Raw genomic sequence first — 26690 nt, forward strand, 5'->3', positions numbered from 1 at the left:
AGGTGAACAGGCAGCTAGACCAGTGGATTAGAAAAGAGTGGGCCATTGAGGGAGCAGAACCATAGCGGCAGACGAGAAAAGAGAAAGATAGTATGTGGGTTCAGAGCTGACCGACAGCATTCTAAAGAAAATCAAGTGTGACGTCACTGGGGAGCAGGTAAGTGATTGGTTGGTATTTTTTTCTCTTTTTTTTTTATTTACTTTTTTTCTCTCTTGAAACTTGCATATTTATTAGTTATAGCAAGCTTTATTAATAGTAACGAGGCTTATTATCTAATAGAGGAATAGCGGGCTGCTCCGACCTCTGGCATTGCACTTCCCATGTCCTGGAGAACCATATGTGCAGGATGCATCGTCAGATGCGGCAGGTCGAGCTCTGGGTTTTGGAACTAGCATCACTGCGGTGCATCCATGAGGATGAGAGCTTCGTTGATAGCATGTTTATAGATGTGGTCACCCTGCAGCTTAAGTGTATGCAGGGAGAGAGGGAATGGATGACAGCCAGGCAGCGAAGAAGAAACAGGCAGGTAGTGCACGAGTCCCCTGAGTGCATCTCACTCTCCAGTATTCACAACTGAATACAGGTTGAAGAAAATGATGGTTAATCGGGGGAGTGCAGCCAGAACCATGGCTGGCTCAGCTGCACAAGGTGGCACAAAGAAGACTGGAAGAGCAATGGTGATGAGATTCGTTAGGAGAATAGGCAGGCATTTCTGTGGCCATCGATGTGAATCCAGGATTGTGTTCTGCCTCCCTGGTGCCTGGGTCAAGGATGTCACTGAACAGCTGCAGAGAACCCTGAGGATGGGGGGTGGGGGGGAAAGAGGGTGAAAAGCCAGTGGTCGTGGTTCACACTGGCACCAACGACATAGGTCGGAAGAAGGGTGTGGTCCTGCAGTCAGAATTTAGGGAGCTAGGTAAGAAATTAGCAAGCAGGATGTCAAAAATAGTAATCTCTGGATTACTCCCAGTATCATGCGCAAGTGAGTATAGAAATAGGAGGATAGAGCAGATGCATGTGTGGCTGGAAGGATGGTGCAGGAGGGAGGGCTTTAGACTCTTGGAACATTGGACTGGCTCTGGGGAAGAAGGGACCTGTACAGGCCAGACAAGTTGCACCTGAACAGAGCTAGGACAAATTTCCTTGCTGGGCGATTGGGGAGGTTTTAAACTAACTTGGCAGGGGCGTGGGAATGAGGAGATAGTACAAGAGAGGAACACCAAGGTATGCAGAGAATTGGGAGAGACAGATTTTGCTAGAGTAGGAAATAGTAAAGTAATAGGTGAGGTCAGAGTAAGAGGGAAAGTAATAAAGTCTAAATTAGGGCTACTGTGCATGGATGCGTATGTGAATGCGCAGAGCATGGCAAATCAGGTTGGTGAGCTGTAGGCACAGATAGCCATGTGGAAGTATGATGTTGTGGCGATAACAGAGAGCTGGCTCAAAGAAGGGCAGGACTGGGTTCCAAATATTCCTGGAGACAAGGTGTTCAGGAAAAATAGGAAAGGAAGAAAAGGGGAAGGGGTGGCAGTTTTGATTAAGGAGAACATTACAGTGCTGGAGAGGGAGGATGTCCCAGAGTGTTCAAGGGCAGAATCTATTTGGCTAGAGCTGAGGAACAAAAAAGGTACAACTGCATTGCTTGGTGTAGTCTATAGGCCACCAACTAGCGGGAAAGATGTAGAGGGACAAACGCAAGGAAATTACAGAGGTTCAGGAATTATAGAATGGTTATAATGGGGGACTTTAATTGTCAGAATATAGACTAGGATAGTAGTAATGTAAAGGGCAGAGAGGGGTAAGAGTTCCTATAGTGTGTTCAGGAGAATTTTCTACAGCAGTATGTTTCCAGTCCAATGAGAAAGGAGGCACTGCTGGACCTGGTTCTTGGAAATGAGGTGGGCCAAGTGGATCAAGTATCAATAGGGGAACAATTAGGGGCCAGTGATCATTGTATCATAAAGTTTAGGATGGCTATGGAAAAGGACAAGGAACAATCCAGAGTAAGAATAATTAACTGGGGGAAAGACAACTTCAATGGGGTAAGAATGGATCTGGCCCAGATAAATTGGAATCGAAGGTTGGCAGGCAAAACAGTAACTGACCAATGAGGTGCCTTTAAAGATGAGTTCAGGCACAGTCAAGGTATCCCACGAAGGGGAAAGGAAGGACAAACAAATCCAAAGCTCCCTGGATGATGAGAGAGATATGGGCCAGAATCTTGCACCCCACCCCGCTTCCCGCAGGAGCAGGCTGGTGGGGAGGGGGAGGTGTGTCATAAAATTCAGTGGGAGGTGGGAGAGGGTGCCATTCCTGACGCTTTCCTGCCCCCACTTCAGATTTACGAGCGGTGGCGTCAAGAAAAGGCCTGCCCACCCCAGGCCAATCAAGGCCCTTAAATGGCCAATATACAGGCACTTAAGGGGCTCCTCCTACCACCACTGGTATTTTACTGGCAGCGGGTGGGCAGCTGAGGTCCCCCGGGAGGTTGCCAAGTAAAACCTGGCGGCTCCTTGCGGGCTTTGGGGGCGGGGGGGGGTGGGAGCTCCTCATCGGGCTCCCTGTGCCCCACTGAGGACTCCCCCCACAGCCCAACTATCCACACTACACAACACTCCCCCAACACCACCCACTCCCCCCCGCAACTGACCCCACTTGCCACACCGGGGTCTGGCCGATTGCCCCCAGCGAGGCCCCAGACAGTTACCATGTTTCCTAGGCTGACGTCCCTCCTGCTGCTGTAGCCTGGTGCAGTCCCAGTGGTGACCACCTCCCCCTGGTCCATGACCCCACCATCGAACATCAAGCTACTGTCCACAGGACTGTCAATGACCTCATCTCCTCCGGAGATCTTCCCTCTACAGCTTCCAACCTCATAATCCCACAACCCCAGACAGCTCGCTTCTACCTCCTTCCTAAAATCCACAAATAGGACTGTCCTGGTAGACCCATCGTTTCAGCCTGTTCCTGCCCCACTGAACTTATTTACAAACATACGAATTAGGCCACTCGGCCCCTCAAGCCTGCTCCGCCATTCAATAAATTCATGGCTGAACTGATTTCGCCACATTACCACCTACCCCCGATAACCTTTCACCCCCTTTCTTATCAAGAATCTATCTACCTCTGCCTTAAAAATATTCAGAGACTCTGCTTCCACTGAATTCTGAGGAAGAGAGTTCCAAACTTTCACGACCCTCTGAGGGAAAAAAGTTCTCCTCATCTCTGTCTTAAATGGGTGACCCCTTATTTTTAAATAGTGACCCCTGGTTCTAGATTCTCCCACAAGAGTAACCATCCTTTCCACATCCACCCTGTCAAGACCCCTCAGGATCTTGTATGTTTCAATCAAGTCGCCTCTTATTCTTCTAAATTCCAGCGGATACAAGCCTAGCCTGTCCAATCTTTCCTCATAAGATAGCCCGCCCATTCTAGGTATCAGTCTAGTAAAAACAAAAAGTGCTGGAAATACTCAGCAGGTTTGGCAGCATCTGTGGAGAGAGAAGCAAAGTTAACGTTTCAGGTCAGTGACCTTTCATCAGAACAGTCTAGTAAACCTTCTTTGAACTGCTTCCAACACATTTACATCGTTCTTTAAATAAGGAGACCAATACTGTATACAACACTCCAGATGTGGTCTCACCAATGCCCTGTATAGCTGCAGCATAACCTTTGTATTCAATTCCCCTCGCAATAAACGATAACATTCTATTAGCTTTCCTAATTACGTACTGTACCTGCATAATAACCTTTTGCGATTCATGCACTAGGACACCCAAATCCCTTTACATTTCAGAGCTCTGCAATCTATCACCATTTAGATATTACGCTTCTTCGTTATTGTTCCTACCAAAATGAACAACTTCACATTTTCCCACATTATGCTCAATCTGCCAGATTTTTGCCCAATCACTTAACCTATCTATATCCTTTTGTAGCCTCCTTATGTCCTCTTTGCAACATACTTTCTGACCTATCTTTGTGTCATCAGCAAATTTGGCAACCATACCTTCGGTCCCTTCGTCTAAGTCATTGATATAAATTGTAAAAAGTTGAGGCCCCAGCACAGATCCCTGTGGCACACCACTTGCTATATCTTGCCAATCAGAAAATGACCCATTTATGCCTACTCTGTTTCCTGTTAGCTAGCCAATCTTCTATCCATGCCAAAATGCTATCCCCTACACGATTTTTTGCAATAAAACTTTGATGTGGCACTTTATCAAATGCCTTCTGGAAATCTAAGTACAATACATCCACCAGTTCCCCCTTCATTAACAGCACATGTAACTCCCTAATAGAACTCCAATAGATTGGTTAAACATGATTTCCCTTTCACAAAACCATGTTGATTCTGCCTGATTACCTTCAATTTTTCTAAGTGCCCTGCTATAATGTCTTTAACAATAGCTTCTAACATTCTCCCCAAGACAGGTGTTAAGCTAACTGGCCTGTAGTTTCCTGCTTTCTGTCTCTCTCCCTTTTTGAATAAAGGAGTTACATTCGTTATTTCCCAGTCCAGCAGAATATAGGGAATTTTGGAAAATTAAAACTAACCCATCTACTATCTCACCAGCCACTTCTTTTAAGACCCTAGGATGAAGTCCAACAGGACTTGTCAGCCTGCAGTTCCAACACTTTGTTCAGTACCACTCCCCTGGTGATTGTAATTTTCTTGAGTTCCTCCCTCCCTTCCATTTTCTGACTTACAGCTAATTCTGGGATGTTACTTGTATCCTCTATAGTGAAGACTGATGCAAAATATCTGTTCAATTCATCTGCCATTTCCTTATTGTCCATTATTAATTCCCCAGACTCACTTTCTATAGGACCAACGTTCACTTTGTTAACTCTTTTTTTTAAAAATATCTACAGAAACTCTTACTATCTGTCTTTATATTGCTAGCTAGCTTTCTCTCATACTCTAATTTTACCTTCCTTATCAATCTTTTAGTCAATCTTTGCTGTTTTTAATATTCTGTCCAATCTTCTGACCTGCCACCCATCACAATTATATGCTTTTTCTTTAAGTTTGATACTATCTTTACCTGTTTTAGTTAATCACGGATGGCGGGTCCCCCCTTTGGAATTTTTCTTTCTCATTGGTATGTATCTATTGTGTATTTCTTCCTATCTTGACTCTATCTTCTCTCCCCTGGTCCAGTCTCTTCCCACTTACATCCGTCACACTTCTGACACCCTATGGCATTTTGACAATTTCCAGTTTCCTGGCCCCAACCGCCTCCTCTTCACTATGGACATCCAATCTCTCTACACCTCCATCACCCACCAGGATGGTTTGAGGACTCCCCGCTTCTTCCTGGAACAGAGGCCCAATCAGTCCTCATCCACCACCACCCTCCTCTGCTTGGCTGAACTTGCTCTCATATTTGAACAACTTCTCCAACTCCATTCACTTCCTTCAAATAAAAGGGGTTGCCATGGGGACCCGCATGGCAGTTGTGCCTGTCTTTTTGTGGGATATGTTGAACTTTCCTTGTTCCAGTTCTACTCAGGCCCCCTCCCCCAACTCTTTTTCCAGTACATTGATGACTGTATCGGTGCAATTTCCTGCTCCCGCCCCGAACTGGAAATCTTTATCAACTTTGCTTCCAATTTTCAGCCTTCTCTCACCTTTACATGATCCATCTCCAACACTTCCCTTCCTAGACCTCTCTGTGTCCATCTCTGGGGATAAGCTATCCACTAATATACATTATAAGCCCAACAACTCCCACAGCTACCTCAACTACACTTCTTCACACCCTGCCTCCCGTAAAGACTCCATTCAATTCTCCCAGTTTCTCCGTCTCCGATGTATCTGCTCTGATGATGTAACCTTCCACAGCAGCGCTTCTGATATGTCTTCCTTTTTCCTCAACCGAGGAGTCCCCCTCCACTGTCATTGACAGGGCCCTCAACTGTGTCCGGCCCATTTCCCGCACTTCTGCCTTCCCCTCCCTCCCAGAACCATGACAGGGTTCCCCTTGTTCTCACTTTCCACCCCACCGGCCTCCATATCCAAAGGATCATCCGCCATTTCTGCCACCTCCAGCATGATGCTACCACCAAACGCATCTTCCCCTCTCCTCTCCTGTCAGCATTCCAAAGGGATCATTCCCTTCACGAGACCCTGGTCCACTCCTCCATTAACCCCGACACCTCGTCCCCTTCCCATGCAATCGCAGGAGGTGTAATACCTGCCCATTTACCTCCTCTCTCCTCACTATCCCAGGCCCCAAACACTCCTTTCAGGTGAAGTAGCGATTTACTTGTACTTCTTTCAATTTAGTATACTGTATTCGCTGCTCACAACGCGGCCTCCTCTACATCGGTGAAACGAAATGCAGATTGGGTGACCGCTTTGCGGAACACCTCCGCTCAGTCCGAAAACATGACCCTGAGCTTCCTGTCGCTTGCCATTTCAACACACACCCCCTACTCTCATGCCCACATCTCTATCCTGGGCTTGCTGCAGTGTTCCAGTGAACATTAACGCAAGCTTGAGGAACAGCACCTCACAATTAGGCATACTGCAGCCTACCGGACTGAACATTGAATTCAATAATTGCAGAGCAGGACTGGCCCGTTTTTATTTTATATTATTTTATTTTAGCTTGTTTCATCATTCATTTTTTTTTTTAACCAAGTGCCTGCCCACTGTTTTTTTCATGTTTGTGCTTTTGGCGAGGGCTGTTCATTATTCTATCATTTAACACCCTCTCTGCACTAATGATTTGTCTTTCACCACACCATTAGCACACTCTGCCTTTGCCCCATGACCTCCTTGTCAGTTAATCTCTCTGACCCTCTGTCTCTTTTGTTCTGTTTTCCCCAACCCCCGCTTTATTTGCTTAAAACCTATTACATTTCTAACCTTTGCCAGTTTTGATGAAAGGTCACTGGCCTGAAACGTTAACTCTGCTTCTCTCTCCACAGATGCTGCAAGACCTGCTGAATATTTCCAGCACTTTCTGTTATTTCAGATTTCCAGCATCTGCAGTATTTTGCTATTATTTATCCCAGTGGTGCTGCTGGGATAGAGAACTGCCAGCCTGCTGATTGGCCAGCAGCTCTTGGGGACGGGACTTCCTGCCTCAGCCAATTAAGGTCCTGGGGGGTGTAAAATCCTAACGTAGCTCCCGAGGCCCAGCAGAGGCGGGCTTGCTCCCGACTTTTTGGTCAGTGGCCGGGCCCTCCTGCCCAACATAAAATTCCGACCAGAGATGAAGATGAAGAAGAAAAAGTCTGTTTATGACAGATGTCAGGTGGATGATACAACTGAGAACCAGGCAGAATAAAGAAGGTTCAGAGGGGAAGTAAAAAAGCAAATAAGAGAAGCAAAGAGAGAGTATGAAGACTAGTAGCTAATATAAAAGGGAGTCCAAGTCTTCTATAGGCATATGTTCTTGCTATAGAGGGAGTGCAGAGACGGTTTACCAGACTGATTCCTGGGATGGCGGGACTGACGTATGAGGAGAGACTGAGTCGGTTAGGATTATATTCGCTGGAGTTCAGAAGAGTGAGGGGGGATCTCATAGAAACCTATAAAATTCTAACAGGACTTGACAGGGTAGATGCAGGAAGGATGTTCCCCTTGGTGGGGGAGTCCAGAACCAGGGGTCATAGTCTAAGGATACGGGGTAAACCTTTCAGGACTGAGATGAGAAATTTCTTCACCCAGAGAGTGGTGAGCCTGTGGAATTCACTACCACAGAAAGCAGTTGAGGCCAAAACATTGTATGTTTTCAAGAAGGAGTTAGATATAGCTCTTGGGTCTAAAGGGATCAAAGGGTATGGTGTGAAAGCGGGAACAGGCTACTGAGTTGGATGATCAGCCATGATCATAATGAATGGCAGAGCAGGCTCGAAGGGCCGAATGGCCTACTCCTGCTCCTATTTTCTATGTTTCTATATTAATAGTAAAAGGTTGATAAAAGGTGGAGTAGGGCCGATTAGGGACTTACGCATAGAGGCAGGAGGCATAGCTGAGGTATTAAATGAATACTTTGCATCCGTATTTACCAAGGAAGAATGTGCTGTGCAGGTCATGGTGAAAAGGGAGGTATTGAGCTACTTGAAGGGTTTAAAATTGATAAGGAGGAGGTATTTGATAGGCCAGCTGTACTTAAAAGTTGATCAGGCACCAGGACCGGATGAGATGCATTCAAGATATGGAGGGAAGTGAGAGTGGAAATTGAGGAGGCACTGGCCATAATTTTCCAGTTTTCCTTAGATTCAGGGGTGGTGCCAGAGGACTGGAGAATTGCGAATATTACACCCTTGTTCAAAAAAGGGTGTAAAGATAAACCCAGCAACTACAGGTCAATCGTTTAACCTCAGTGGTGGGAAAGCTTCTAGAAATAATAATTCGGGACAAAATTAATAGTTACTTGGGCAAATTCAGGTTAATTAGGTAAAACCAGCATGGATTTGTGAAGGGCAACTAGTGTTGAACTAACTTGCTGGAATTTTTTGATGAGGTAACAGGGAAGGTCAATCAGGGTAATGCTGTCGTTGGACTTACAAAAAGCATTTGATACAGTGCACAACAGACTTGTGAGCCAAGTTATAGCTCATGGAATAAAAGGGACAGTAGCAACATGGATATAAATTGGATGAGTGACAGGAAACAGAGAGTAATGGATATCTTTTAGACTGGAGGAAGGTTTGTAGTGGAGTTCCCCAAAGGTCTGTGTTAGAACCCTTGCTGTTCGTCATATATATTAATGACCTAAACCTTGGTGTATAGGGCACAATTTCAAAATTTGCAGATGATAAAAACTTGGAAGCATTATGAACTGTTGAGAGGATAGTGTAGAACTTCAAAAGGACACAGGCTGGTGGAATGGGCAGACAAGTGGCAAATGAAATTTAATGCAGAGAAGTGTGAAGTGATTCATTTTGGTAGGAAGAACATGGAAAGACAGTAAAAAATAAAGGGTGCAATTCTAAAGGGGGTGCAGGAGCAGAGAGACCTGGGTGTACATGTGCTTAAATTGTTGAAGGTAGCAAGACAGGTTGACAGAACAGTTAATACAGCAAACATCATACTAGCTTCATTAATAGGGGCACAGAGTACAAAAGCAAAGAAGTTATGTTAAACTTGCATAGAACAGTGGTTCAGCCTCAACTGGAGTATTGCATCCAGTTCTGGGCGCCACACTTTAGGAAAGATGTGAAGGCATTAGAGAGAGTGCAGAAAAGATTCACGAGAATGGCTCCAAGGATGAGGAACTTCAGTGACATGGATATATTGGAGAAGTTCCGACTGTTTTCCTTGGAGGAGAAGATTGAGAGGAGATTTGATAGAGGTGTTCAAAATCATGAGGGGTCTGGACAGAGGAGATAAGGAGAAACTGTTCCCAATGGTGGAAGGATCAAGAACGAGAAGGCACAGATTTAAGGTAATTGAAAAAGGAGCAATGGCAACATGAGGAAAAACCTTTTCATGCAGCAAGTGGTTAGGATCTTAAATGCACTCTGTCAGAGTGAAGGCAGGTTCAATTGAGGCAGTCATGACGGAATTGGATTGTTATCTGAAAAGGAAAAATGTGCAGGGCTACAGGGAGAGGGTGAGGAAGTAGCACCAGGTAAACTGCTCTTTTGGAGAGCCAGCACAGACAAAATGGGCCAAATGGCTTCCTTCTGTGCTGTAACAATTCTGTGAAACTAAAATAATTGCAACAGTTAATGCAATTAATGAGTTGTGCCAATGCTGGTTTAAATAAAACACCTAGGGCAGATAATAGGAACGAACAGGAAGGTCTTTTTTAAGACTGTCCTGCATGGGCCCACTGTTGATAATTGTTTGTACATTAATGGACTCCAAGTTTCTGGTGGCCTGCCATTTTAATTCTTCACCTTGTTCTCACACTGGCATTTCTGTCCCTGGCCTTCTGCAGTGTTCTAATGAAGCACAACACAAGCTCGAGGAACAGCACCTCACCTTTCAGCATTTTTAGTTTTCATTTGGCATTTATTGAGCGCATATTCCAATTATAGGTTGAAAATGCTTTGTGGAGAATTGCTAACACTGATAATTTTCACCTGCACAAAGTAACATGTGGCGCGAAAGCAAAAAAAGAATTACCTTCAGCTGCTGGCTAATTTCAAAATTTTGCCCTGTAAGTTAACCAACAGTTGGGTGTTCAAAATAAATGCCAAATATTCTCAGTAATTATGCAGTTAGCCATAATAACCAGTGCAGAATCCCACAAAATCCACTGTAGTTTTATGTCAATATAGCAGTTAAACTAGCCCCACCCCAGTAGATTATCCCCACTACTCACCGCTCTAGCAACAGCTGTTACTTTGTTCTGCGTAGTCTTGGCTACTATTGTCTCTTGAGTATTGTCCCAAGTCAAATACCTGTTAATTATATTTAATTGTACAAACATCACATTACTTCAAATTACATCAAGTTGAAAGCACAGAAACAGGCTATTTGATCCAATTAGTCTATGCTGGCATTTATGTTCCACATAAGCCTCCTCCCACCCCTCTTCATCAAATCCTTACGGCATACCCTTCTGTTCTTTATTTCTCATGTACTTATCTAGTTTCCCCTTAAACGCATCTACACTATTTGCCTCTACTATTCTATGTGGTAGCATATTTCACATTCTCAGCATTCTTTGAGTAAAGAAGTTTCTCCTGAATTCCCGATTGGATTTATTAGCTTATATTTATGGCCCCTAGTTTCTGACTCCCCTGCAAGTACCAACATTTCTAGTTCCGAAGAAGGGTCACTGACCCGAAACGTTAACTCTGCTTCTCTTTCCACAGATGCTGCCAGACCTGCTGAGTGGTTCCAGCATTTCTTGTTTTTATACCAACATTTCTATGCCTACCCTATCAAACCTCTTCATTTTAAAGACCTCGATCAGGTCACCTCCCAGCCTTCTCTTTTCTAGAGAAAAGAGCCCCTGCCTGCTCAGTCATTCCCAACAGTTAAAACCTCTCAGTACCACTATTAACATACTAAATCTTGTTTGCACCTCTCCAAAGCCTCTACATCCTTTTTTATACTATGGAGACCAAATTGGTGCATGAGTACTCCAAGTGTGATCTAACTAAGGTTTTATAAAGTTTAGCATTATTTCTTTGCTTTTCAGTTCTATCACTCTAGAAACAAACCCCAGTGCTTGGTTTGCTTATTTAATGGTCTTATTGACCCGTGTTGCTACTTTTAGTGATTTGTGTATCTGTAGTCCTAGATCCTTCTGCTCCTCTAGCCAATTAGACTATTATCCAGCAGCATGTCGCCTCCTTAATCTTCCTATCAAAATGCACCACCTCGCACTTATCTGTACTGAAATCTGTCAATTAAATAGCCACCTTGCAAATTTATTAATGCCTTCTTGTATTTTATCACTTTTTTTGTATTAACTACACCCCCCAAGTTGATGTTATCTGCAAATTTAAGACTTGTACTTCCAATCCCCAAGTCCAAATCGTTAATGTAAATTGTGAACAACAGTGGCCCCACAACCCATCTCTGTGGAACACCATTTCGCACCTTTTGCCGGTACAAATAGCTGTCCTTGACCCTTACTCTGAGTTTTTTTGTAGCCAATTTGTTATCCTTTCTGCCACCTGTCCCCTAACGCCACATGCACTGACCTTAGTCATGAGACCTTTTGAAAATGCAAATATATTACATCCACTGCACTACCCTTGTCTACTCTTTGTTAGTTCTTTGAAGAATTCAATAAGGTTGGTCAAGCATTACCTTCCCTGTTGAAATCCATGCTGAGTATCCTTTATTGTATTTTCAGTTTCTAGATGTTTTTCTGTTAGATCGTTAACTCAAAGATTCCATAATCTTTGCTGCCACTAATGTTAAGTCAACTGGTATATAGTTCCCTGAACTCATTCTATCTCCCTTTTTACATATAGGAATCACATTAGCTGTGGCACTGGCACTTCCGGCACTGTTCCCTTTTCTAATGAATTGTTTTATAAAAATATTTTATATGCCTCTGCTATCTCTTCCCTAACTTCTTTTAATTTGTAAGGTCACAATCTATCTGGATCAGGAGTTTTACCCTCTCTCAATTTGATTTGTTTCTCAATTATCTTCCCCTTTCTATCTTAAATGTCTTTATATCTTTTTTGATCTCTTAGTCCAATTTTCTTGGATATCATTGACCAAGAACATCTCACTCATATCTCACCAGGCCTCAGTGGGAGTACTGTGGCTAATTCTGGGTACCACACTTTAGGCAGGATGTCAAGGCCTTCCATAGGAGATATATTAGAATGGTACCAGGGATGCAGGACTTCAGTTATGTGGAGAAAGAAGGGAAGCTGGGGGTTGTTCTTCTTGAAACAAAAAAGGTTAAGGGGAGATTTAAGAGAGGGATTTTGATACAGTAAATAGAGAGAAAATGATTCCACTGGCAGGAATGTCAGTATCCAGAGGACACAGATTTAAGGCTATTGGCAAAAGAACAATAGGGGAGATGAGGAGATTGTATTTTAGACAAGCGAGTTACAATGCATGCCTGAAAGGGCGGTGGAAGCAGATTCAATAGTAACCTCAAAAAGGAATTGGATATATACTTCAAGGGGTAAATTGCAGAAGCATGAGGAAAGAGCAGGGGAGTTAGACTATTTAGATAGCTCTTTCAAAGAGCTGGTACAGGCATTATAAGTGAATGGTCTCCTTTTGTGCTGTATGTTTGTGAGATAAATTTGGACTGTGTGTACTTGAATTGGCACAAGAACACAAGAAATAGGAACAGGACACACCATATGGCCCGTCGAGCCTGCTCCGTCATTCAACACAATCGAGGCTGATCTTAGGCTTCGACTCCACTTTCCCACCCGCTCGCCATATCTCTTGATTCCCGGAGAGACCAAAAATCTGTTTACCCTAGCCTTAAATATATTCAACGATGGAGCATACAAGCCTCTGGGGTAGAGAATTCCAAAGATTCAAAACCCTTTGAGTGAAGTAATTTCTCCTCATCTCAGTCCTAAATGATCGGCCCCTTATCCTAAGACTGTGCCCCCCTGTTTTAGATTCCCCAACCAGTGGAAACAATCTCTCAGCATCTACCCTATCCAGCCCCTTCAGAATCTTGCATGTTTCAATGAGATCACCTCTCATTCACTCACAAATGAAGAATTCTGTAAGTATTTATGGAACATAGAAAGAAAAAAGCAGCATAAAATTTAGCCTAAGAAAGTACCTAGAACAAAAAAGTAAGCTATTCTACCACTGCAAATTTTGGAATGGATAATGAAACTGAAACTGTTTTGTTATTTCACCACTTAAATAGGAATAATCTTGCACTTTCATGAAATAAATCTTTTATAAGGAATGATAGTTCAAACTCTGTTTGAATACCTGAATTTCCATTGAGATGAGAGGTAGATTTTTTCTAGAATTTCTGCAGTCTTAGTAGACATACGAATGAGCCAGTTGTTTGCAGTCAGAGCTAGGATTGATGGTTTGTGGTCTGATGGTTTGGGTAACATTTCTCCCTTATGTGTAAAAGAATGTTTAAAATTATGAAAATGCTTTCAGATTTAATGCTCGTATACTGTAATTTTGTACAAACAAATGCAAGAATCCTAACAAAACAAAGTATTACAGTACATATGAACATTATGGAGCGGCAACTAGGTGACATTACTGGTGTATGAGGAGGGATGAGGAGATTTTGGAGATATGGGGCACGCAGGAGAAAATCAAGTCAATAAATAATATTGCTGTCAAATGTTCACCAATCTTGCTGGAACATTTCCACCACTCAACTGTCTCTTGCAGCCTCATCACCTCGTGCATCATGCTGACCTCCATGACCAAAGACAGGGCAAAAAGTTGGGAACAAGACCAAGGCAGATTTTGAGAAGGAATGGAGAGAGGCACAAAGACACACTAAATATCACTACTGACAGCAAAATGCACAATGGCCAATTCAAGATAAGATTGTCTCCATAAAAGCTTCACAAATGTTATCCTTTCTACACTTATTCAGATCATGCCTCACCAATGGTGCCACCCCTGACCCTCCCCTCCCAAAGATACTGACAGAAGGATACTGGTTAATGATGATACTGTAGGTCATGGGGAAAGGGTTGGGCTTTCTCTTGTTTGGGATGGGCATTACATGGCACTTGTTTGGCACAAACATTATGTGCCACTTGTTATCAAAATTCTACTGTAGGTTGGCATGGGCTGCTACATTGTCGGAGCAGTCATGAAAAAAGCCAAAGTCAGATACTTGGATGTAAATATTTAAATATATTAAAGTCAATAAAAAATAGGAAGATCTTTGTGCGGAAAACAAATTGTAAGATAAAGAGACTACAGCAATATTGGAAGCTAATGGATAAACGTTACCACAGTTATTGTCAACTTACCCTGTTAGTGATATTTTTTCCTTTACATTGACTTTTAAGTTATTCATAGTTGCAGGGTTCCGCAAGTGGCCAAACGAGGATGACATACAACAATGGAACTTCCTTCTAAAACTTCCACTCAAGGTATTGAAAATGTTATCATGACCAGGTGAGAAAGGGGTGTAGGGGTTCCCTCTCAGCTATTGCCTGGTTTGACTGTAACAGGGTTTAATTTTTAAAAGTGTTTTTAGCTTCCCCTCAGTGAATCCTTGTTCACTGCTCTCCAATTGTAGTGGCAAAGATTTAAGCAAGAAAGGTGTAAGTTAGAACTGTAATTCAGTTAAAACTACTAAGAATACGCGACGCGACCATGCTAGCATGCATACACGATAAACACACATGCAGATAGAGACAGAAATGGAGTAAGAATAAAGAGGAAAAGTTTGAAGCAATAGCTGGGGTTCATTTACTGTCCTTTGAGCTAAATCTTGCCATTTCGTTGGGGCCCAGTGCACACTTTCAAACTTGTTTCAATGCAGGAGTCTTCTCTCTTGAGGGTTAAGTGGCTTCAGTGGATCTGGAACTTTGAGAGAGAGAAAGCCAGGGAGAGAGACCTTCCTTCTCTTTTGTCTTCAAAGCAGTTTCTGTCTTCAAACTGTCCTGTGAACACAATTCAAAAACCCTGGGCCAGCAGGTTAGTTATGTGATTAGTTGTTTTTTCTAAAACAAACTCTCCTGCGTTTTTGTGGATTCCTTTCATCGTAGCAGACACCCGCAGTTTTGTGGGGGGGGGGGGGGGGGGGTGGAGGAATGCTGGCTTGTTCCACATTCAATGTCTGGTGATCAAAATCCATTTGGGTTATTTGGATCAGGGAGCAGTTCCATTGTCTTTTCCTAAGCAACTGTTTCTTAGAATGCAAATTTTTCCAACCACTGCTGATCTCTTCAGTCCAGCAACAGTTTAAAATTACTGTTTCATATGACGAAATTAATATCCCTCATTCGTGGCAGGTGGGGTCTTCATGACGTTATATTGATGATGAGTCATGCTAGTGTGTCAGAACCACTAATCAATGAAGCCTAAAAACTGATTTAAAAAATTGACCCAGGAGAAAATAAATGAACAACCTAGAAATAAAACCATGCAATATTCAATGCATTCATCTAAAATTCCTCTTTTTTGTTTTAGTGGATGTGTTCACCCTTTAAATCGGTTAACATCTCCACTAAAATAAGGGGCAAATGAATCTCAGAAGAATGCATTACACATTTGTATGCTAGTATTCCACTGGGGAATTTCAAGGCCAGTAACACCACATGACTACTGTAGGGCTAATAAGTAGACAACATTTAACCTATTTTCACATTGAAGTTGCCTTATTTTGTCTGAGATGGCATTACAGGTTTCTACGAAGTCCAGGTAAAGGAATACCATAGCACTGATGGGAGGTTTTCATAACCCTTCATTTTTCCAGGTATTAAATTATTAACTCACCACAGGAGACTCGCAAAGTAGTGCATCCTCAATCTTCTCAGACTTGTGAAGTTTTGGCAATTCGTACAGCAAAGTCGGCTGAGGGCCAGTACTGAGACACAACAACAAAAATATAAATGAAGGCATTTGCAGCTGCAATGTATGTTCTACAGAAATACGCAATTTTTAAAAAATTTGTTCATGCGACGTGGGTGTCACTGGCAAGGCCAGCATTTATTGCCCATCCCTAATTTCCCTTGAGGTGGTGGTGCTGGGTCACCTTTTTGAACGGCTATAGTCCATGTCATGTAGGTACACCCACAGTGCTGTTACAGAGGTTGTTCCAGGATTTTGACCCAGTGACAGAGAAGGAGCAGCGATATAGTTCCAATTCAGGATGGTGTATGGCTTGGAAGGAACTTGCAGGTGATGGTGTTCCTATGCATCTGCTGCCCCTGTTCTTCTAGGTGGTCGAGGTCGTGGGTTTGGAAGATGCTGTCAAAAAAGCCTTGGCGAGTTGCTGTAGTGCATCTTGTAGATGGTACATACTGCTGCCACTGTGCGTCGGTGGTGGAGAGAGTGAATGTTGAGGGTGGTGAATGGGATGCCAATCAAGCGGGCTGCTTTGTCTTGGATGGTGTTGAACTTCTTGAGTGCTGTTGGGAGTTTCACTCATCCAGGCAAGTGGAGAGTACTCCATCACACTCCTGACATGTGCCTTGTAGATGGTGGACAGTCTTTGGGGAGGCAAGAGTTGATTTATTCACCACAGAATTCCCAGTCACTGACCTGCTCTTGTAGCCACAGTATTTCAGTGGCTAGTTCAGTTAAGTCTCTGGTCAATGGTAACCCCCCCAGGATGTTGATGGTGGGGCAATTCGGCAATGGTAATGCCATTGAACCTAAAAGGGAAATGGTTAGATTCTCTCTTGTTGGAGATGGTCATTGCCTGACTCTTGCGTGGCATAAATGCTTCTTGCCACTTATCAGCCCAAGCCTGAATGGTGTCTTGGTCCTGCTGCATGCGACATGACCTGCTTCAGTAAATAAAGAGTTGAGAATGGTACGGAAGACTGCGCAATAATCAGTGAACATCACGACTTCTGTCTTTATGTCGGAGGGAAGGTCAATGATGAAGCAGCTGAAAATGGCTGGGCCTAGGACATTACCCTGAGGAACTCCTGCAGTGATGCCTTGGAAGCTGAGATTATTGGCCTCCAACAACCGCAATCATCTTCCTTTGTGCTAAGTATGACTCTATCCCGCCTGATTCCCATTGATTTCAATTTTGCAGGGACTCCTTGATGCCACACGGTCAAATGCTGCCTTGATGTCACCCTCAACTCACCTCTGGAATTCAGTTCTTTTGTCAATCTGTGGATCACAGCTGTAATGAGGTCTGAAGCCGTGGCCCTGGTGGAACCCAAACAGAACGTTGGTGAGCAGATTATTGCTGAGTAAGTGCTGCTTGACAGCACGCGGCAACATCTTCCATTACTTTGCTGATGATTGAGAGTAGACCGATGGGGCGGTAATTGGACGGATCCGATTTATCCTGCTTTTTGTGGACAGGACATCGTACCTGGGCAATTTTCCACCTCGTTGAGTAGATGCGAGTATTGTAGTTGTATTGAACAGCTTAGCTAGAGGCCCGGCTAGTTCTAGAGAACAGAACTTCAGCACTACAGCCAGGATGTTGTCAGGGCCCGTAGCCTTTGCTGTACCCAGTGCCTTCAGCCATTTCTTGATATCACGTGGAGCGAACTGAATTGGCTGAGGACTAGCATCTGTTATGCTGGGGACCTCAGGAGGCCAAGATGGATCATCAACTCGACACTCTGTCTGAATAAGGTTGCAAGTGGTTCAGTTTGTCTTTTGCACTGACATGCTGGGCTTCCCCGATAATTGAGGATGGGATATTTGTGGAGCCTCTGGTTAGTTGTTTAATTGTCCACCACCATTCATGACTGGATGCAGCAGGATTGCAGTGCTTTGATCTGATTTGCTTAGAATTGCTTAGCTCTGTCTAGAGCAGGGCTGTGCAACCTTGTTGCGTGGTGGACCACATTACAATTTTTGTCTTACATGGGACAGCTGGACAGACAATTTTGGAAAAATAAAGGCATTAAAAAGTTAACTTACAATTAATCAAAACAACAAGAAATGCATTTTTGTGAAGAAGCTTTAAATAAGAAGATTAATTTATTGACTTACTTTGTCATCACTATGTTGGACACTGATTTAGTAAGATACCTGGCATTTTTTTGCTTGCACGATTAGTCAATGTCTGCCCGCAGACTTGTAGCGATGTGGAGTATTCTGGATAGATGTCTGTCAGGAGTGATTTTGATCTCTCTCTCTTTGTCTCTCTCTCCCCATGTTCCCCCCCCCCTCTGTGTAATTTCACCGTGTCGTCCTCGCTCTGCGTCCCCCCCCCACCCCGTCCTCCCTTTCTCTCTCTGTGTCACCCTCTCTCTATCTGTCTCTCTCTGTCCCCCTCTCTATGCTTCCCCTCCTATCTCTCTCCGTTCCCCCTCTCTGTGTTTTCCTCTCTCTCTCACTTTCTGTTCCCCCCCCCCCCACTCTGTTTTCCACTCTCTCTCTTTTTGGTTCCCCCCCCCTTCTCTCTCTGTTCCCCTCACCTCTCTCTGTCTGACAGTTGCAGGGAGCGGGGGTTTTCAGCACAGAAGCTTTGTGGTTGGTCAGTTTGCTTAAAAACACTCGCTGTCAGTTTCACAGCTGCTGAAGCAGGAACGCGCTTCCCAACTTTGGACAGGTTCGGGGTTTTCTGGCAGGCTTTTTAAAAAAGTCTAAATACCCCAAATCTGTCTCAGGTTGGGAAGCACGATCCTGCTTCAGCAGCTGTGAAACTGTCAGCGTGATGTTTTTAAAAAGGCTGGCTTGAAAGAAGAAACAGAGGGAAATTTCCCATCTCCAGTGATGGAGCCCTGGCGAGGATGAGGAACAGCCCCGGGTATAGTTTACATCTGCGGGTCGGATGGAAACCTTTGGCGGGCTGGATCCTGGCCCGCAGGCCATATGTTGGACAACCCTAGTCAATAGCATGCTGCTGTAATAATTCAGGGCTCCAGATGATCCCTATTTGGTTTGTGTTGTGGTATTAAGCCATATTCTACATCGTTATAATTTAATGATTATGTAAAGTAACATGTAATGCACATTTTGTCATGTTTTTCTTATTCTATAATGACATTTGACTTACCTACAAAAACAACGTCTGTAATTGTCAAAGTAAATCCTTCCTTTCTCATAAACCACTGGTGCATTTGATTGTTTTGTCCAAACACACTCAAAAGTTGTCGTCTTCTGAAAGATAGCAAATTAATCAAACTGAATCCTTTTCTAAAGATTTCTTTCATTAAATTGATCACAATCCAAAACAGTAGGGACTTGTAGGAAGCCTTCAGTAAAAATAGTTTCATAATACAATTCTTTTTAAAGTTTCTCCTATATCATCGGCTATATCTTGTATTTACTGTCTCCTATTCTCAATGTAGGAGTGAAATCTCCCAAGGCCAGGTGAAAGAAGTTGCCCTGTTTTCATTGCCAATTGTTAGCAAGGATGATAAGTGGTGATGAGTACTGTATCTCATGCTAAAAAGAGTCCATTCTGGAGTGACCAAAAAATTCATCTGCCGTTTTGCACATGTGAATTGCAAGCAATCGAAATTAAATAAAAATTTATTACTGCTAACCCCTTACCAGGAACTCAAAGGACAATCCATGTTTGAATGTATTAAGCCTCAAGCCCCCCACTCGAGAGATTTGAGCACATAATATAGGCCGACACTTCAGCAATACTGAGAAAGTACTGCACTATCGGAGGTGCCGTCTTTCGGAGGAAATGTTAAACCGAGGATCCGTCCACCTTTTCAAATGGATCTAAAAGATCCCATGCTGCTATTTGAAAAGTAGTAGCTTTCTCCCAGTATCCTAGCCAATGTTAATCTCTCTAACATCACTAAAAAAGATTAGCTCTCCCCACCTCCAAACCCAACATGTGGGAGAGCATAAAATTTCCCCCTACACTTCAAAATTACTTCATTGGCTTTTGGATGTTCTGAGGTTATTAAAGACACTGCATCAATACAAGTTCACTCTTTCGTTATTAGTGACAAATTTAAAGGCAACTTTGTGCTTAACAATGACCTTAGTTGAAAATGGGGGAGAGGAGCAGAGGAACCTTGACAGGAAATTCAGCCCCACGAGTCTGCTCAGACATTGAATAAGATCATAAATAAAAGCAAAATACTGCAGATGCTGGAAATCTGAAATAAAAACAAGAAATGCTGGAAATACTCAGCAGGTCTGGCAGCATCTGTGGAGAGAGAAGCAGAGTTAACGTTTCAAGTCAGTGACTCTTCATCAGAATAAGATCATAGTTGATATGTACCTCAAATACATTTACCCACCTTAGCTCAATATTCCTTGATACCCTTACTTAGCAAAAATCTATTGATCTCAGTCTTGAAAGCACCGCAGTGCAAGTAGGTAAGGCCATTAAAAGATGAACAAAAGCAAGGAGTCATCATTGAACTTGTAGGTTGCAGATGGGAGTACTAAAGTACTGTTTGGGTAGCCATCAATAAAAGAATAGAAAAGCAGGGCTAAGTAAGGTCCTAGAAATTAGCAGTACGGGGGTCCCTGTGATTTAGTAGCACTAAGTGGATGGTCTAGTAGTTTGGCAGCACTATGGAAGGAGTTTCGGGGATTCGGAACAGTAGGGGATGAAAAATGGAGTTTCATTTTACAGTACTGGGGGAGGGGGAGGGGGAGGTGGAAGTTCAATGTAGGATAAATTACTTGATAAGCTTTTTACTCTGAATTATATATTTAAAGGGTTGCTTACATTCCATTTTTTGGATTTAGTTGTGGAAGTTTAGCTGAGAGAAATTCAAAATTGCAGCTCAATTTTTAGAATAATTTGATTAGTTTACATTTCTCCTCACTGGTCTTTCAGGATTTGCTTGTTTTCATAGTACTATCCTGGCCACTTTCATCATTTAGAAATGAATGAACTTCTACTACAAATTTAAACTTAAGCCAAATAAACTGCAAGAAATTTTGCACACAAGTTGTGATGCTCACACGTGACGGAAATGCGCAATGACGGATCATTAACTTGTTAAAATAAAAATGTTTTACACTAAATGTGGACTGTACTGCTTTAATGTCAGTTATACTTCCCATTACGATCAATCAGTCCACTCCTGACACAGTGACACTTGGACATGACAGGACAGATTTCACTATAAAAATATTCCTGCTATTTAAATCAAGGCATGTCATGAATTAATTTACAAGAGACCTAACCAATTCAAAGTTTACTCATGATAAATGAAAAAGCTGATATTCTCAGAACCTTTTGTGTTATGCTGGAGATCATTTTGGAATTTATTTGCCTAAGCACTTCCATGTGTGAAATGATAAATGGCCACCACTGTCTATTTTTGAGATGAGACGGGCTAACTAAATGGTACTGATGCATCCTAGAATTTGTGCATTCTGAATATGTCCAGACTGCAGGATCCATCTTCGGCTACCACTGAAAGCTTTGGGCAAAACATCAACTCCAACACTCAGCTTTTGGAAGGAGCTCAGCTTTACACTAAAAATATTAATGAAGGTATGAAAAGTTAATTCCAATGGATAAATGTAACCACTTCACTATGAAGTAAATCATTTTTTGAAGTTTTTATTTTGTTTAAAACTTTATTTTGGATATTCAAATTTCCAGTTGCTGAGGGGAATAAACAGCAGATGAAATTTTCAAAAAATGCTGAGTAACTGAGTAATTCATTTGGTTCCTTTTTTATTACTATTGGTATATTCGCTTGACTTTATTCAAGATTGGTTTGTAAATTCTTAGTAGTTTCTCACTGAGGATTTTCTCACTGCTTTAATTACTTTTGATTGATACATTCTCTTCTGTTTTACTTATGTAGAAATTACAACACAGAACCAAGCTGCTCAGTGTAACCAGTTCCTGTTGGTGCTTATCTTCCATGGGCAGCTGTCTAATCCCATGTGTCTGCCCTCTTCAGATATCCCTCTATTCACCAGTCCTCCAAGCACCAACCTAACCTATTCTTAAATGTTGACATTGTTTCTACTTAACTAGCAGCTCTAGTAGTGCATTTCAAAGCTTCACAATCTCCTCAATGTTAAGAAAAAAGTTCCTGCTTTTTCCTAAATCATGTATGTAATCTTACACCTACGTTTCAAGTTTGAGACCTTTCAATCACTGGAAACATGATGTTTCTTTCTACTTTGGACATCCCTTCCTAATTCTCAGCAGCTCTATAAAATAATAATCTCCTCTGTTCTTCATATTTGTATTTTCTTATTGCTGCCAAAGTATGACAATAAAATGTATGCAAATGTGAGAAACAGGAAGCACATTCTGGATACAAAATCTTTCATACAGTAAATAGATCATGCAATACTAACTGATGTGACACTGACCTGACATATTAACACACAACTCACCTGACATACTAACTGACGGAGGATGGTCAAGTTTTTTCTGTGCACAGAACCATCTTCATTTCCATACAAACCAAGAGATCTTGCAAACAAAATGCAACAGTTATTTTTTTTCCTCAAACATGAAATGTTGGTAGACTTCCTTGTACCATACATTTTTATAGATGGTTTGATTACTAAACTGTCCATGATTGTTGCCCAGAGGGTCCTTTTAATGGATCTCGAGATACAATTTTGGTATCAGCATATCTGACAGTGAAGTGGAAATCCAGTTTCTCCCCAGTTGATCAGATCTGTGAAAGATTTTTTTAAAATTATAAACAAGATAGTTTCTAATGAAGAAGATGCCTCAGCCTACATTTCCATAATCAAGCCCACATTTCTTATTAACCAAAGGGTAACTTTTTATGCATGAAGTAATCGGGAGAGGTAGTATTAGGTCAAGTCAGGCCCTAACACCAGATTTCATTACAATTGCAGCATTGCAACAACTGTAGTGTGAATGCATGTTAGCTACAAGAAAATCAAGCTGCAAAAACCTCAGGAGTACAGGCCCACCACTTATACCACCCACATTTATGGCCTATGCTGCGCAATTGATGCAAACTGCTTTTAACGTATTAAGCATGCTGGCTAGTTTAGGAAGGCGCAGCTGTTCCCTCAGCAGTTTGCACCTTGTTTAAGCGACATTACTTTGAATACTTTGGAGTCTATAAGTAGAGTCGGGTTACATCTTGTGCAAATCAGCAGCAAAAATGACTGGAAAGAGCAAAGGTATGAGCCGCAGCATGAAAACTGACCTCCTGATCAAAATGAGTAAGTTATCATGTAGCACCTCAGTCTTCCAAAATCTACTGTCGCCAATTTCAAGAAACAGATGAAAAGCTGTATACTGGCATCAAAATTACAATCGGGACAGAAAAGGAAAATGTGAGGGTAAGTATGGATTCGTCAAGGAGCACTTCTGCGCTGGTTTCAGAATCTATATGGGAGATTTTTTTTTCCAAAAATATACTTTATTCAGAAAACTTGTAAAAGTACATAACTGTTCAAATTTGACATTACATAAAGTGCAATTTAGACCAGTTTCTTTCAATACTGTACATGAGATTCCTCGCTACACATAACAGGTTATTTTAAAATGTAATTTACATTCCATGTCAAACATTCTCTGGTGCAGACAGCCCAAGGGGTTTTTCAGAGTTTCCAGCCCTCAGTATACTAGGGCGGAAAGGCCTTACACAGTGGCTTTTCCCCATTGAGCCTTTGCGGCAGTTGCCTAAGCTTTACTGCATTCCTCAGAACTTGAATGTGCCAGCCTTCAACACTCGGTCATCCACAACTGTTTACACTGGAAGACCAGCAGGTTTCGGGCAGATCAGTCTTTCACGGAGTTGATGGTCCTCCAGCAGCAGTTGATGTTTATCTCTGTACGCTTCCCTGGGAACAGCCCTCAAAGCAGAGTCCTGCACTCCAGAGCTGCTCAAGGGTGAACCTTGACAAAGTCCACTGCATCTCTTTCCAGAGCTGTTTTACAAGGGCGTATTCCAGAAGGACATGGGCGACAGTCTCTTCACCACAGCTACTTTGAAGGCAGAGTGCATTGGCACTGAGAGTCTGAGTATGCAGGAAGGATTTGACAACCACTAGCCAAGGTGTACCTTGGTGCTTGTGGAGATGCTTTTGTCAGTGGTCCCCTCTAGCCCAAAAAGCCAAGCTCATATAGTAGGAAAACCACATTAACACCAATGTGCATGCTGTAAGTGGTGGGGACTGCATATCAATAACTGAAAGTGGTAACACAAAAGACAGCAATTCTCAGTCCCATTCCCACTCCATCTTTGGCCTTCTACACTGTTCCAATGAAGCTCAATGGAAGTTGACGGAATTCATCTTTCTATTAGGCACTTTGCAACCCTCTGACCTTAATATTGACGTTAAGAACTTCGGACCTTAACTATAGCTGCCACCATCTCGCTGACAGTAGGTATTGCCAATGTCAGATGGATGTACCGGTTTCTGGAGATGGGGAATGGGAAGGTGAATGGGTTGATGCTGGGGTAGTGATGCTTCACTAAGCAACTTACAGGTCATTTTATGTATTTTACTCTGTGTGTGCATGAGCGTGTGTGCGTATGTGTCCACCCTCATTCCCCTTTTCCTTGTTCTATTTCCTCTTAAATGCTGTTCAGCTGCAATATCTTTCAGTTCTGACACCGGACCCCATGAAGTCTCATGGCATCAGGTCAAATATGGGCTAGGAAACCTCCTGCTGATTACCACCTACTGTCCCCCTTCGGCTGATGAATCAGTGCTTCTCCATGTTGAACACCAATTGGAAGAAGCACTGAGGGTAGCAAGGGCACAAAATGTACTCTGGGTGGGGGAGTTCAATGTCCATCACCAAGAGTGGCTCGGTAGCACCACTACTGATTGAGCTGGCCGAGTCCTAAAGGACACAGCTGCTAGACTGGGTCTGCGGCAGGTGGTAAGGGAACCAAAAAGAGGGAAAAATATACTTGACCTCGTTCTCACTAATCTACCTGTCGCAGATGCATCTGTCTATGACAGCATTGGTAGGAGAGACCACCACACAGTCCTTGTGGAAATGAAGTCCCGTCTTCACACTAAAAGTACCCACCATTGTGTTGTGTGGCACCACCATCGTGCTTAATGGGATAGATTGCAAACAGATCTAGCAACTCAAAACTGGGCATCCCTGAGGCACTGTGGGCCATCAGCAGCAGCAGAATTGTACTCAACCACAATCTGTAACCTCATGGCCTGGCATATTCCCCCACTCTACCATGACCATCAAGCCAGGTGATCAACCCTGCTTCAATGAAGAGTGCAGGAGGGTATGCCACAGTGGCACAGTGGTTAATACCGCAGCCTCACAGCTCCAGCGACCCTGGTTCGGTTCTGGGTACTGCCTGTGCGGAGTTTGCAAGTTCTCCCTGTGACCGCATGGGTTTCTGCTGGCTGCTCCAGTTTCCTCCCACAGCCATAAACTTGCAAGTTGATAGGTAAATTGGCCATTGTAAATTGCCCCTAGTGTAGGTAGGTGGTAGGAGAATGGTGGGGATGTGGTAGGGAATATGGGATTAATGTAGGATTAGTATAAGTGGGTGGTTGTTGGTCGGCACAGACTCGGTGGGCCGAAGGCCCTGTTTCAGTGCTGTATCTCTCCAACAGCACCAGGCATACCTAAAAATGAGGTGTCAGCCTGGTGAAGCTACAACACAGGACTACTTGCATGCCAAACAGTGGAAGCAGCGTGCAAAAGACAGGGCAAAGTGATCCCACAACCAACGGATCAGATCTAAGCTCTGCAGTCCTGCCACATCCAGTTTTGAATGGTGGTGGACAATTAAACAACTGACAGGAGGAGGAGGCTCCACAAATATCCCCATCCTCAATGATGGGGGAGCCCAGCACATCAGTGCAAAAGACAGGGCTAAAGCATTTGCATTCATCTTCAGCCAGAAGTAATGTGTGGATGATCCATCTCGACCTCCTCCTGAGGTCCCCAGCATCACAGATGCCAGTCTTCAGCCAATGGGCCCTGACAACATTCCGGCAATAGTCCTGAAGACTTGTGCTCCAGAATTAACTGCACCCGTAGCCAAGCTGTTCCAGTACAGCTACAACATTGGCATCTGGAAAATTGCCCAGGTATGTCCTGTGGGCAAACAACAGGATGAATCCAACCAGGCCAATTACCGCCCTATCAGTCTACTCCCCATCAGCAGCAAAGTGATGGAAGGGGTAATCAACAGTACTATCAAGCAGCACTTGCTCAGCAATAACCTGCTCACTGACACTCACTTTAGGTTTTGCCGGGGCCACTCAGTTCCTGATCTCATTACAGCCTTCGTCCAAATATGGACAAAAGCTGAACTCAAGAGGTGAGGTGAGAGTGACTGCCCTTGACATCAAGGAAACATTAAATCGAGCATGACATCAAGGAGCCCTAGCAAACCTGGAGTCAATGGGAATCGGGGGGAAAATTCTCCGCTGATTGGAGTCATATCTCACACAGAGGAAGATGGTTGTGGTTGCTGGAAGTCAATCACCTCAGTCCCAGGACATCACTGCAGGAGTTCTTCAGGGTACTGTCCTAGGACTAACCATCTTCAGCTGTTTTATCAAAGACCTTCCCTCCATCAAAAGGTCAGAAGTGGGGATGATTGTTAATGATTGCACAATGTTCAGCACCATTTGTGACTCCTCAGATACTGAAGCAACCCATGTCCATATGCAGCAAGACCTGGACAATATCCAGTGGCAAGTAACATTTGCACCACACAAGTGCCAGGCAATGATATCTCGAATAAGAGACAATCTAACCAT

At 43.2% G+C, this 26690-nt stretch overlaps 1 protein-coding gene across 3 annotated transcripts in view; it reads right to left on the reverse strand.

Moving 5' to 3' along the window:
- Window positions 1-26690, reverse strand: part of dcaf17 (ddb1 and cul4 associated factor 17) — a 70250-nt gene that overhangs the window by 41053 nt on the left and 2507 nt on the right. For all 3 annotated transcript variants that reach the window (XM_068035349.1, XM_068035348.1, XM_068035347.1), the window contains exons 2-6: window positions 22341-22630; window positions 19054-19157; window positions 15852-15942; window positions 13359-13495; window positions 10294-10372 (exon numbers count right to left, since the gene is read on the reverse strand). In XM_068035349.1, coding sequence (XP_067891450.1) covers window positions 10294-10372; window positions 13359-13495; window positions 15852-15942; window positions 19054-19157; window positions 22341-22526 — 597 coding nt within the window. In that variant the 5' untranslated portion in view covers window positions 22527-22630. The remainder of the gene's footprint in view (window positions 1-10293; window positions 10373-13358; window positions 13496-15851; window positions 15943-19053; window positions 19158-22340; window positions 22631-26690) is intronic.

Source organism: Heterodontus francisci, chromosome 7 (genome assembly GCF_036365525.1).
Source record: "Heterodontus francisci isolate sHetFra1 chromosome 7, sHetFra1.hap1, whole genome shotgun sequence".
NCBI classification, from domain to species: Eukaryota; Metazoa; Chordata; class Chondrichthyes; order Heterodontiformes; family Heterodontidae; genus Heterodontus; species Heterodontus francisci.